At 48.6% G+C, this 13956-nt stretch overlaps 1 protein-coding gene across 22 annotated transcripts in view; it reads left to right on the forward strand.

Annotated features, from left to right (window-relative positions):
* TCF3 (transcription factor 3) overlaps positions 1-13956 on the forward strand; it is an 83904-nt gene that overhangs the window by 36502 nt on the left and 33446 nt on the right. For 21 of the 22 annotated variants that reach the window (XM_044453502.1, XM_044453501.1, XM_044453507.1 and 18 more), the window contains exons 6-8: positions 5067-5131; positions 8638-8767; positions 13093-13142. In XM_044453502.1, the coding sequence (XP_044309437.1) occupies positions 5067-5131; positions 8638-8767; positions 13093-13142 (245 nt within the window). Of the gene's footprint in view, positions 1-90; positions 1516-5066; positions 5132-8637; positions 8768-13092; positions 13143-13956 lie in introns of those variants that run through there. The other variant, XM_044453519.1, reaches the window with a different exon arrangement.

Below are 13956 nucleotides of genomic sequence, written 5' to 3' on the forward strand. Positions count from 1 at the left end.
CGCTCACGACATGCCCACCATGTGCATGTCCAGCCTGTCCTTGAGCACCCTCCCCGATGGGGCCTCAACCACCCCCCGAGGAAGCCCATTCCACACCCTGGGGGTCCCGACTGTCAGGAAGGGCTTCCTGGCATCTGCGGCTCACAGGCCACACTTCAGCGCCAAGGAATTGTCCACCCACCATTCCTTGCTCCCCAGTGATCAGTCTTTTTGCCTTCTTTACCCTTCTTCCGCCTGCCAGGCATAGCTCCTAGAGTACGGGCTCTTTGGCAACAAGCATTAACAAACTGTAAGTTCCATGACCTTCCAGGGTTTTGGTCCTCAGGTCTGTGGGCCAAATCCAGACCTCTGTGGATCCTTGGGTGTCCATGCCCTTTCTTCTGGTGGCCAGTGGACCAGCACTTTCCTGGCTTTTTCGTGGGCTCTCCTCCCACACCCCATATTTGAAACAATGGAAATGACTCTCTTAAAGGGTATTTCCTGGCAGTGAATTAAAATAGGCTGGCCTTCGGGGGAATTTGGTGGCACTCCTTTTAGCCCCAGCGTCATCCTGCTGTGGAATGCCACCCCCAAAAGCCACTCCAAATTTGCATGTAACTGTCAAGCCAAAAGAGGTTTGCTGTGAATCCTGCACCCAGAGAATTCACACCACATCCATTCTGGATTTGCTGGCTTGTGCGTTCTCTTCACACATTAATTTCAAGTGCGTGTAAGGGGAAAGCTAAGACAAGCGGTCCATTCAGTCCAGATGCCTGAACACAATACAAGAACATCAGCGATCTTACAGACTTACCTGGTTTGTTTCTTGCCCTGCACTGATCCCGCACTGAAGAAATGATGGGCATTCGTGGGGATGGGTTGGAGCAAGGGGAGGCATGGATTGTGTGTGTGCATTTCTCTCCCTTTCTGTCTCCTGTGTGTGTATCTGCAGGGTTTTATATTCCATCCATGCTCATTTCCCCTCCCCTTCTTTGTCCTGAGTGTTTATGAATTAATTGATGGGGAGGCGAGGGAGAATTCAGCAATGGAAATTGTTTAAGTGGTACGGAAACCCATAAGCCAAAGACGATCTCTTTCAAGTTATTATTTCTAGTAATTAACTCCTATTCAGGGCCCAGCTCGTAATGGGTGAATGCCTTGGCCAGTAGTTGTAATCGGTTCAGGGCTCTCCTCCCGCTGCCCCGATCCCCCCTCCGCCCCACTGACGTTGCCTTTAATCCCTGCGACTCTCCTCCTTCTCCACTCACTGGGAATTGCATGCTTAATAGAATTGATCGGATCTGGAAATGTCATTCTTGTCATGCCCGGATTGAATGGCTCTTGTCATTTAGAACAAGTTTTAAATACCTGGAACAGACCCAAGCCAGGGCCTGGAACAGTGGCTCAAAGTGGGCTTGTTAAACATGGATTGCCCCTGCTGCATTCTGCCTCACCTCTCTGTTTGAATGGTGGCTTTTTGTTCTCCAGATGCCAGACCAGGGGGGTTCTTCGACATATTTACAATCCCAGCCAAAGGTAGGCAAGCAAAGCTTGGTTCTCGCTCACCACAGTTGCGCATAAAATAGGGTTTTAAAATCCCCTCCATTCTTCCATTGAAACTTTCCCCTGCCCACTTCTGCCCCCCCCCCCCAGACATCTGTTATCCCTCCCAAACTGCTTTTGCCACTGGTGGTCCGTGGAACTCTGAAATCGGTGTGGGAGTACCCCAACATCCTGCAGGAACTTTCCATCAGCTCCCACACCTCCTCCTGCCCAGGCCTCACTGGGGAAGCCCCTGAGCAGCTGTGGGCAAGTCGGATTATTCCAGGGTTGTTGTAGGGCTACCATGGGAGGAAAGGGCAGGGGACTCACGTTGCTGATTAGTCTTGTTCTCATTTCCCCTAAGAGTTGATCATTTATATGTTCTCATTTCCCACATACCTCTGTCTGTTTATTATATTTATAACCCACCTTTCTCCCCTTGGGGAAGTCAAGGTGGGTACCCCTTCAAGCTCAGGCCAGCCTTGGGCCTGCTTAGCTTCAGAGGGAAGATGCTTTCTCTGCCCTCAAGCCAAACTAAGGTCATACACTAGATACCTACTTCTCTGGTGTGCTCATGAATTTTCCGGTTGGGTGCTCCATTTTCAAATCCGCCCCCTCGAACAGGCTCGCTCTCTTTCCCACACACGTTTTCTGTCTCTTGCCTAAACATGGTCCCTGCATTTCTATCACATTTTGCTTAATATTCTGGCGTTGCCACAGGGGGTTCTTTTGGTACAGTCAAGATTTTAGGGTTAGGGCTAGAAGAAGGGTTAGCCAGAGGTAGGATTGTCATTGCTGCTTTCCACCCCGCCTGCCTGGGTGCCTGATTGGAAGACCTCATGTGGGTGATTCTTGCAGCAGGCTCCAGAAATCACCTGTGCAAAGCATACCTGTTCTTCATGGATGAAATTCACCTGGTGGCCTGCCAAGGTTCCAAACCTCCACAGATCGTTCATCTCTGTGTTGTTCCCCTCTGGCCAGCCAAATGATTTGGCACTTGCGTGTCCAGTTGTGGCTAAGGGCACTTCCACACATCCACAGACAGGGTGGTTACCTCAACCAGGTTGTGTTCCAGCAGATTTGGTTCACACGCTTGTTTTGTTTTGCTCTGGGCCTGCTCTAGTTTTCAGGTTTGGCCTCCTAGGGGTCTTGCTAGTCTGTGTCTGGTATAAAACTGCCTCAGCAGCTTTACCCAAATGTGCAGCTTTTAATTCAAATTTAAAATCAACCGTAGGGGTTTGAAATGGAAGCCCAAAATGCTTCTCCAAGATCCCAGAGGTATCAAAACTACGGGGATTTCTCCAGGCACAGCTAGCATTATGAACAGTTGTGCCCCTTCACTGTAAACATTTACTATGTGCGATAATCCATTAAGTTAGCAAACATATTCTCTCTAATTGGTTGCTTATTTGGGGTCTCTCCAACCCCTCGGCCAGATTCGTAAAAGGATTCTTCCCTCAAGAATGAGAAGCTGTTTTTTTCACCTTGCATTTTAGCTCTCATCTTAATTTTAGGGCAAACTTTTTGCCGTGCAAGAAACTCAGTTGTTGCAAGAAGGAAGAAGGTCGTCATTGCCTGTCTCTGGGAGGCTTTGGGGTGATGTTGTTTCTTCCCACCCTCCACCCCCTCGCGATTTAAACCCGATCAGCCTAGTGACGAAACCAACTGGGGCTATTTTTATGCAGAAGGGAGGGGAAGAAGAAGGCGGTTGTGTGGCAAATTTAGTTCCTAAACCGCTTTTAAAAAATTAGGTCAGTTAAAAGATTTTGCCCTGTAACCCTTTGACCTCCTGTTTACTTAACTCTAAGCCTCTCGAGTGAACGGGAGAATGTGGGTGGAGAAACTTCCTTCATGCTGTTGTGGAATGGGAGCTCGTGGCTTCCAGAGCACCCCCTGTGGCTGCAGGCGTGGCTTCCAAGCAAGAGAGGAAGGTTGTCATTGTTGGCTGCTGTGCTGCCTCCGTGTTTTCGGAGGGGAAGATGCGGCCCAGACTGGGTTTTATCCAAACTGATTGTTTTAGTTCTCTTTGCAGAGTGCAAATAGTGCACTTATTTTATTTGTTAATTTATATTTATAATTTGTTTATATATATTATATTTATATTTGTTGTTTATTTGCACTTAAATATGGACTTAAAGCCCATCTCATTTTTATTGGTTTAGGCCTGGATGAAGGTTCGTTCATCCTTCCAAGGAAGGGCATAAGTTTAGGGGGAAATCAGGTGCACTGGAGGGATGGGGATAAAAATAAATAAAATAAAAATAAAAAATAAATAAAATCAATGATCAATAAAATCCATCCATGTCTCTGAAATAAGGCAAGGTATATGATGGAGCTCCTAGTTACTTCGAGCAGCACACAAAATGCGTTTTCCCACAGCCTCACTCACATCCTCTGATCTCCTAAATCAGTGATGGCAGACCTTTTAGAGTCCGGGTGCCCGAACTGCAACCCAAAACCCACTTATTTGTCACAAAGTGCCAACACCGCAATAAAACCTGAATATAATGCTGCAGATTCAAATATGCCAAGGGACAGCACAACATTAATTAAAGCATCTCTTTGCTAAATCTTAGGTATTAAATTTCAATTTTTCATAAGAAAACTCAGAGTTAAAATCTTGTGTTAATAAAAACGAACATATTAAAACTCACAGGCAGTCCAAGCAAATATATATATATCCTTGGCAGTGCACTGACCAGCCACGTGAACGCTCAGAGTCGTGGCTAATGAGTCATGGCTCATGACGTCATCACCTGATGCCACTACTCCTGTCCGAGCATGCGCATGGCCCCTATGTGCGCTGTTATCCGATGCTCGGCTGCTGGGGCGATGCTGGGGCGACGTGGCTCGCGTGCCAACAGAGGGCTCTGCGTGCCGCTGCGGCCCATGTGCCACAGGTTCGCCACCACTGGCCTAAATCACCCCTTTCCTCATTCTGTTATGTGGTTTTGTTTTGCTTTTTTAAAAAAGGAATGAGAACAAGCAAACAAACAACCATCACAGAAGCTTTTCAAAAGTTCCCAGCATTTCTCCCAGCAGAACTTTGCCAGACCTCCGTTCATGGGTGGGGTTGGGGATCATGGACACTGTAGTCTTCTGAAGGGCCACCGACACTCCAGTTCTGCTCTTCAGGGACACGGTTAGAGGAGTGAGTGTAACGCGATTTCCTTCCTTGTGCTGGTCCTCGCCAGGAGCAATCATACCTGCCCCTTCTCTGCCAAGCCTGCCCTCAAGTTTTGGAACCGAACCCCCAAGCTGTTATGTGGCCACCCCACCGTACGACAGAACCATCCAGAATCAAGCACGTGTGTGCACAACTTAACTCTGAATCTGCTCCCTCCCTCCCTCCCTCCCTCCCTCCCTCAGGACACTTTTTCTTGGGCATTATAGCAGGAGCCTGTTCTCTCCAGGTTGCAACGTCAGAATCACAGGTGTGGAAAAGTTCCATGAGCTTACGTAGGTGATCACCTGCCCGCAGCAGGTTGCCCCTTTGCCAACCATGCCCAGCACTTACCGAACATTTCTTGCTTCCCTGTGCTTAGGAAAGGGTACCGAGAGAAGCACCTACCCTTTCGGAAGGGAGCCCGGCCTGTCACCCCTCAACCAGGTAAGCCCTGCTGGTTTACTTTTGTCTGTCTGTATCTTTGTTATTAAGTTGGTCTGACTACAGCAGGTACGGCGCTTGCAGGGCTGAAGCCACATGTTTTGGTCTCATGACGCTCCCAGGTGGGCCAGTGCTAGCTTGACTCACCTGGGTGCTTCTTTTGGAGATGAAAATCTGTTTGCACAAGAAGAAACTTGCTGGGACAGGCCCAAGAGTTTTCTGGATGTGGCCAGCTTTCCTCCCAGCACCTGGGGGCCAGGTCCCCTTTCCCTTGTCCCTCTGGTTCATCTTTTTGGTCCATGTGTATACTGCCACTGCATGGAGAGGCTCCATTGCATTGTCATATCTGAATATTTTTCAGACTCACTCCTAGGGTCCTTTAAAGCGAGGAAAGGGGGGAAGCATTTTAAGAGGGTGAATTCTGTCTGTTAATAAGTCAGTACATGCACAAAACAACTTCCTTTTGACAGTTTCATTGGGAGTTTCTTAATTCTGGGACGATGATGTGGGAAAACCCCACAACCAAATAAAACATTTACCAGAAACACAGAACCTGCACCGCTGCTGCTGTTGTCATTTTGCTATTAGATGCTGGGGCTGATCAGTGCTTGTTCACTGTGGGATAGCTTGAAGGAGCCTCTATATGCATGAGCAGTCTACCTTTAAAGATCAGGCGCTGAGAGAAAACCACCAGGGGAAACTTATTTGATCCAGTGGGGCTCTTCTTGTGCCTCTCTATTTATTCATTCATGTATTAGATTTCTATCTTTTCTGTTAGCCAAAATGGCTCTCTGGGTAGGTTGCAAAGTATAATATTATAGCAATAAAATATGCATCATAAAACATAAAATAGATTGTCAAATGTATTAAAATCCCGACAAACAACCACAAAATTGCCCCACAGTATCCTCAGTTCTTAAACCAATAAAAGGCACAGTAGCACAAAATGTAACAAATAGAACGAAAATCTTTAACATTACCTTAACGATTAACATACTGGGAAAATAAAAAGGCCTTGCCTGGCGTCGAAAATAATAATAGAAGGTGCCAGGAAAACGTCTTTGGGGAGCTGATTCCGGAGTTGCGGTGCCACCACCACCGAGAAGGCCCTTTTCTCGTAGCCACGCTCCCTATTTCCTTTAGAGGTGGCTTCCCAGGAAGGTCCACCAATGACAATCTTTGGCACATACATCAGGACAACCTGGTTCCAAATAAAAATTATAGATTCTTGAAGGCCCTGATTGGCTTTCCCAATCTCGGATCCCTAACAAAAGGTTGGACTACAGTTTGACTACTTTTGATCCCCATTGGGCATGGCCAGGGATGATGGGAAATGTGATGATGGGGATTGTAGTACTGCAACCACAGGGGTGGGGGCTACGGTTGGAAAAGGCTGGTGGATTCATGCTTAATCCTTGCTGAGTAGAATCTGTATGTTCAAGATGAGCTTTGTTCTGGATATCATAGATCAGAAACAAGGACAAGGAGCCCAAGCGGCGGTTGCTTTCGTGTCTGGTTCCGGGGTTTTCTCAGGTGCCCGAAGAGGGATGCTTTGGATCTGAGGCTGCTGCAGGGTTCTGCACATGGAGAGATGCAGCTCAATTCCATGCCGAGCTTGCCCGGAGAATGCCGGCATCATTCGAACTCGGAGCCTCTCGGCTTCACAGCAACTTCTCTGGGCTGCCATGCCGTCTCATGTTGACCCGTCCGACCGATTCTAAGTCCCAGCACTCCGGCGGGGCCACATGGCCTGGCAGACACACATGCACACGTGAATTTTGTGGCTGTTTTTACAGAAGGAAAAACCCTTCTGAGAAAAACGGGTTGAGGAGAAAAAGGGTTGCTTACATATCTCAACCAGTCTTTCCATAACTGTGTTTTGAAACAGCTGCGCAGAGACATTTCTCAGTGCTGGAGTGGATTTAATTTTTAAAATCTGAACAGGAGAGCTGCCAGCCAGCCGAGCTGTTGAACGTTACGGGTTTGGTTTGATTTCTTGAAATAAAATGTCCCAGTGGGAGGGGAGATGCATGATAGGAAGGGACATGGGAGACGCAGACTCCTTCTACAGTGTGCTGAACTCCTTGGGGTGCAAGTCCTGCGTTAAAAGAATAAATGGAGCTGAATTTTGGCATAAGGCGTTAGTCCAGGCTCCTAGACCTGGAGTGCCCGCCCCCCACGTGTTGGACTATAATTCCAAGCATCCCCAGCCCACACAGAGGACATAAGGAGAGCCGGTGTGCTGTGGTGGTGGGACTTGGAAGATCTGGGTTTGAGACCCCATTTGGCTACAAAGCTCAGGGACTGATAGTTCCCTCTCATCCTGGCCTACCTCGCAGGGCTATTGTGAGGCTAAAAATAGACTGAGCTCAGCTGCTTTGGGTTCCAAGGTGCGATATAACTGTCATAATACTAACAAAAACAACAACATTAGTAATACATTTATGTGGTTCTGTGTGGCCGCCTAAATGTTTTGCCCCAGTTCCAGCAGCCATTAGGGGCAAAGTCTGGTCTTCAGCAGTTCTGTCCAGCAGAGGGGGAAGAATTGGCCCTTGGGAGTTGCCATCTCCAGTTTAGGAGAGGCAACACGGAACTTGCATTCCTGGGGATCTCTTCATGTCCGCTGGGCACAGGCATGGGCTAGACGGAAGGCCAAAGGGCTACCTGCCCCTGCCTCCAGCAGCAGCTGGCCTGATCCCCTCTGGAAAGACCCACAAGCCAAACAGCCCTCTGCCGTGGTCAAGCACCTGGCATTCACAGCTAGACCATCCCCAGTGCAGGAGGCTCCACCTTTCACAGTCATGCTGAAATACACATTTTCTTGAAGAGAGTCCCATTGGTGACTTTAAGCACTTCCCTCTGGCAAAATAAGCCTCTTTGGACAGGGGCAGTGTACCTCCATTCTGCCAGCTTCAATCAGTTGGGAAGCTTCAACGTAGTCCGTGCGAATGCCTCTCAATAATGCAGACATCCCCTTTCTGTATGAATTTTATTTCTCAAGGTGGATTTATTTTTTGGTTAAACACAGACACTGCCCACCGGCACCATCTTCATGGCATTCAAACTGTTGCTGGTTTTGTGTCCTTGTAGCTCAGATCCCACCTCAGCCTCACACTTGAATTCTTGGGTGAAGGACTGTCCTTTCTAGACCCGCCACTTTTCCTCTGGGACATAAACATTTTGCAACTGGGCATGCCTGTGATGGCAGCCATTTTGTGACAGCGCCCTTGGTGCCCTCTTGGATTCCCGCCTTTGCCCGGATGTGCCCACCTGCCCAAAAGGGTTTGGTCTGTGGTGGGAAACGAAAATCGCAGGAAGTCTTGCTTGGGCTGAGCAGGGCTTTGGACCAGGAAGTGTCTATCTCTTCATGAAAGGGCACACACTATCCTTGGTTTCTCCTTGCTTTGCCAAACAGTGCCTGAGCAAAACTTCTCCGCAGGGTGGGTTCAGCTTGGGTCGGCAGGGGTCCCTTCCCTGCGTTCTGTTCATGCCCTGCTCTTGTTTTGCAGCCTGGCTTTCTGCCCAGCGAAATGGGGATCTCGAGTCCCAGCACGCTGTCCCCGACCGGGGTGAAGAGCGGATCCCAATACTACCCATATGCCAACAACCCGCGTAGGAGAGGAGCAGACAGCAGTATAGGTACGTAGGTTTTCTCCGTGTGTGTTGGACGGGGCAGCCCTGCTTGGCCACTGGCCCTCTGGCTCGTGACGAGATGGGAAGAAACGGAGTTTGGACCTCTCGTTCGCTGGCTTTAAGCCCTGCTGGATCCGTCCCAAGCTCCATTGGCTGGCCGCCTGTTTCCCACACCAGCCAGCAGATGGCGCCTCAGAAGTCCGTAGGTGGGGCTGCCCTTCCCCTCTAGCCTGGCTCTGTGGTTCGGAGGTCAAATGCCTGCAATGAAGAAGGCACCATTTTGCCCCCCCCCCCCACCTTGAAAACTGGTGCCGCCTCTGTAGCGCCACACAAGCACCCTGTGGAATCAGGCCTAAACGCAGCTGCGTGTCCAGAGATGGACTGCCTCTAAATATGGAGGCTCTGCTTTGCCACCTTGCCTGCCAGCTGGCCATGGACCGTGCCAGCCAGAAAGACGTTCAACTCTCCCTGTTTGTTTGCGGGGAGCGTGGGCAGGTGTGTTCTCTGCTAGGCATCTGCTCTTGCTCCTTTACGTTGGAAGACCCCTCCGCAGCAACACACTTCCTGTCTTTGGACAGCGTAAGAAAAAACCTGTTTCTGTCCCTCTTTGAAGCAGACCTTGGCCCCAGCCCTTATTCATGTCTTACATTAACATTCTGCCTTTTTCCCGCTTTCAAGGAGGCTAAGGTGGAGTACATATCCTCTCCATTTTACCTCACAACAGCCCTGTGAGGTAGGCTAGACCTAAAGTCACCCCGTGGACACTTGGCTTCTTTACCATGACAGTGGCTATCATGAATACATTTGTAATAGCAATATAGCAACACCATGGAGAAAGAGAATTCTTCTTTCCAGAGGAGTTGGTGCCTTTTTGACCTCAACACAGCCTGTCCTTTTATAGAAAAGCAACTAGAGTAATAAAATCTGCAAGGCACCATTCTTTGTAAAATGTCTAATAAGAAAAGAAACAACACTCATAACAAAAGCATTATTTTAGTTCAGGGGTTATACTGTTATTTCTAGAAGGGTAGGCTGTTTGTCTGTTGCTGCAACAGCAGGAACGTTCCTGCTCTTAACTTATTCTACCCAGAGTGATGGTGTCCCATAATTGACTTCATCAGATGTGTCAATCGCATGCATTATTGCTGCTAATAATAGCAATAGTGATTAATATTTATTAATGATTAATACATATTATTAATAATAACCTCTTAGGGAGCTCTGGATAGCATACCAGCCCTCCCTCCCTTCTGGAGTTACCTTCACATCATCCCCATGTGGAAGGTCACCTGAGAGAGATGGTGCATTGAGGGTAAACGAATTGCTCAGCCTCGAATTGGTGGATAGTCTGCATGTTCTCTCACAATTTATTTCTTATATATTATTAGATTCCCCCCGCCCCCACGGCATTAGTCATAGGGCTCCTTCACAAATTTCTCTGGGTGTTCTGCTTGACTCATGAGGCCTGATCTGTGATATGGGCCCCCCTTTCTTTCCTGCCCCCAAGCTCCTCTGAAGCCCCCCACCCACCCCCCGGTTGAAGAAACTGCTCTGCAGCAGAAATCTGGCATTCATTGCAGCCAAAGAATCCAAGGAAGCAGCCACGAGTCTTTCTCCTTCGCCCTCTTTCTCTCCCTCTCGTGCAGCAGTACAGGCTGGAGGGTGGGGCAGAATTTGCAGTCCTTCTGGTGTCTCTTCTGCGGACCCTTGAGGTGATATGGGAGTCCTGCATTAATTCCCGGGCAGACAGGACTGTTTCTGCACAGGCTGGAAAAGCCCTGATGCGGCGGCACCTTTCAGTAAAGTTACTCCACCGTCAGAACCATTGGTAGTTCCAGCTTGGTGCAGACCAAGGGTGCGGTCTGCCCATTTCCTTTGCCCAAGGTGGGCTGCCTCACAGCAAAGGGGAGAGAGCAGATTTATCACATTGTCCTTTGGGCCATTAATGTGTCCTGGGCACAAACTGCATGGCTTGCCAAGCAATACGCTTGTTGTGACAACTGCCACCTAGCGACTGAAGATGTCCCTGCAAGCTTTAACCACAGCTTAATGTTATAAATTAATTAACATTAAGCAATCATTTTAAAAACAAAATAACCCTGGCACACACAGTGCTGGGTCCCTTTCGCAGGCATCCCAGCATTCAGGTTTCTAGGTTTCATAGCCCTTGTGCCACAGTGCTTCTGGATGGACAGACAGACTTATTTTATTATAGATGAGCAGTAGTATATTTAGTAAAGGACCATCTCTGTACAAGACAGTTTATAAAGAATAGGATCAGAGGTGCCCAGCCCCTAGCTACTTACAATCTAAGATTATGCTCAAGTCCAGGCAAGGAGGGGTTGTGTGGAAATGACCAGGACTCTTAGGTATTCTGTGTTTCAGGAAAAAAGAGATAATCGTATAATACCATATTTTTAATTGGTCTGTGTTGTTTTGGGGCTGGTCTTTTGAGGAGTCTTTAGGAGGAGGTCAAAGAAGTGAGGTGGAGCACTTCTGTCCGAAGCACCAGGAAACTATTTAGCAATTCCTCTGAGCATTCACTCATGGCATTTTTGGTGTACCTGCTCGGCCATGGGGGTTTTAAACCCTTGCTGGGTTTAAAAAAAGAAAAGAACAGAAAACTGGGTGCTCCTTTCCTTGGTCGATTGTCTGCGCCCTGTAGGGCAAATGTTTTGAAACTTCCCTGCTGCGGGCAGCTCAGCGAGCAGCGTTTTAGTCTTGCCAAAATGGTGAAAATACCCAAGGAGTTCTGGATGATGTACGTCCATTTCCTGCCCTCAGGTGTCCCACCTAACCTACCCTTTGCATTAACTGCTCACACCGTCAATTTCTGTTCCTTTCTTTTGTTCATTGGAGATATTGCGAGAAAAAGGTGCACGCTTGCTTTCTTTGGGCTGAACAGATGCATGTGTTTCCACCCCGAAAAGCAGCCTCTCCTATATTCGTGGTCACCCATGCTTGCTGGGGCTGATGGGAACTGTAGTGGGGAGTACTCAGTCCCCCATGAGTGGGTCTCCAGGCACCCTGCCATCATTGGAAGAAATTGGGAGCTGCAGCCCAAAATGTCTGCAGACTTGGTAGTTGTGGTGGGGAACTGCCCCATCTAGACAGCAAGACAGAAATATTGATTGCGTTTTACAGATTCAGTCACGCTGGCCATGCAGACTGCGGTAAAATAGCATGTACTGAACAAGAATGAAAGACGGAGGAAAAACACTGAAACTACGAATGCTAAAAATACCGGTAGCACATTGCTTGAAATATAGCACTCTAGAATCATAACAAAAGTCCTGCTTCATCAGCCTGAAAAGAGCCCAGGCCTCTGTTCCCGGTGGAGGACAGCCAGAAGCCTCTTGAAAGCCACCAGTTCTAAAAAACCTTGAGCCAGTCTCTCTCTGTTGTACCACTTTGCAGGACTGTTGTGAGGCTGGACGAGCGGCAAGGAGGGAAGTGGGAGATAGGAAGCGGTTGTGACGTTGAAGCGATTCCAGTGGCAGATCAGTTCCATTAGATTTTCGTCCTGCCTATGGAAAGGGAGTGAGGATGGGGGCCGCAAGCTGTTTTGCCCCCTTTGTGAGTCAGTTCTTAGCCCTCTCTCTGTTGCACCTTTCCCAAAATGTAACAGGTCAAAACGATCGGTCGAAAAAGATACAGCTTGTTGAACTCATTGGGTCTGCCTTGAGGGGGATGTGCACTCTGCACCTGCTCAGACACTGGCTGCCTTCCCCGCAGTGTTATTTATTTATCTGAAACTTTTATATGCCATCCCAATACTAAAAGTCTCTGAACGGCTTACAAAAAAAAAAGAAAGAATTACATCTCTGGTCTTGGCACTTCCTTGCCATCGGTTAAGTCCCTGGGGTTTCTGATGCTGCATTTTCCAGATGGGGTGAACAATAGGTGACAGTCCCCGAGTGCCCCCGCAAGCGGCCCTTCCCCTTCCCATCACCCCAAATTATCCTTCTGAAATGCAAGACATTGGGCAAGTTTCTGCAGAAAAAGAGAACAGGCCCAGTTTGCGGGTGCTCCAAAAAACGTGGGCTCAAGACAACTCAATTTCGGACTCGTGATCAGCTGATCAACCACCACACTGATCCTGGGAGTCTAAAGTCTATTCCTGGAATCCTAAAGTCTGTCCAGTACTGGCATGTTGTTATTGTTATTGTCATTAATGTTGTTATTGTTATTTCATTTTTATGCCTCCCCGTAGCTGGAGCCTTAGAATCAAGGCTATGTATACAGAACTGGCTCTTTTCCTCCTCCATGTTGGCATTATTGAATTAATCTCTCTCCATCTTTTTTCCCCTCTTTCTGCTCCACACCTTCAGAGGGGCAGCCGAAAAAGGTTAGGAAGGTGCCTCCGGGACTCCCTTCCTCGGTAAGCCATTCCATTTTTCTCTCCTAGGAAATCCCATCACTTTGGTTCGATTGGCTGTCTTTCTGGGATGTCACAGCAGGTTTCCTGGACCTGCTGTGGCATGGGGCGGGACGGCCCTGGTGGGGTGGGGTGCTGAAAATGTGTAGCCCAAGGGGCTTTGTGTGGGTGCTGTTCTGCCTCTGAAAAGGGGCAGGGGGTGAAAGGGGCTAGAATGAGGGTGCTTGAGGCTGGCTACAGTGGATTGTAGGCTGGTGCTGTGGGGGACTGGACGGCATGGGCATGATGGCCACATAGGTCCTGGGCAGTGGAGAAGTGAGGGTAGATGTCTAGTGTTGGAGGGACCTCAGCGGTCATCTAGACTGACCTCTGCGGCTGATACAGAAAATCCTCTGCCACAGCCATCCTATGGTTAAACCTGCCTGCTTGGGGTGCTAGGAAGCAGGTTACCAGGAACCAAAAACACCTGCCTTGTGTTTTTTTGTGGCTCTCGTATGTTAGACCCTCGGGGCAGCCATTTTTACATGAATTCTTGGAAATGCTGCTTTATTGCCCAGGTGTTCTTTCAAAGCATCAGCAGTACCAGGACTGGTGGGTGGACTGAGGCCTTTTCTAGCCCGAGTCTTGTGAGGTGCTCGGGGAGAAATGTTTAAATGACTCTTCTAGAACTTAGTTCGCCGTTGAGGGGTGTGTGTGTGAATGGGGGTTGAAGAAAGAGCAGCTTTCCCCACAGCCTATGAAAGTCTTTTAGGGTGCAATCCATGCAAATAGGTTTCCAGTTGCAACCATCCTCAACTGGCTTAGCCAGACTGGAAAT

Source organism: Varanus komodoensis, unplaced genomic scaffold (assembly GCF_004798865.1).
Source record: "Varanus komodoensis strain SLA01 unplaced genomic scaffold, ASM479886v1 scaffold79, whole genome shotgun sequence".
NCBI classification, from domain to species: Eukaryota; Metazoa; Chordata; class Lepidosauria; order Squamata; family Varanidae; genus Varanus; species Varanus komodoensis.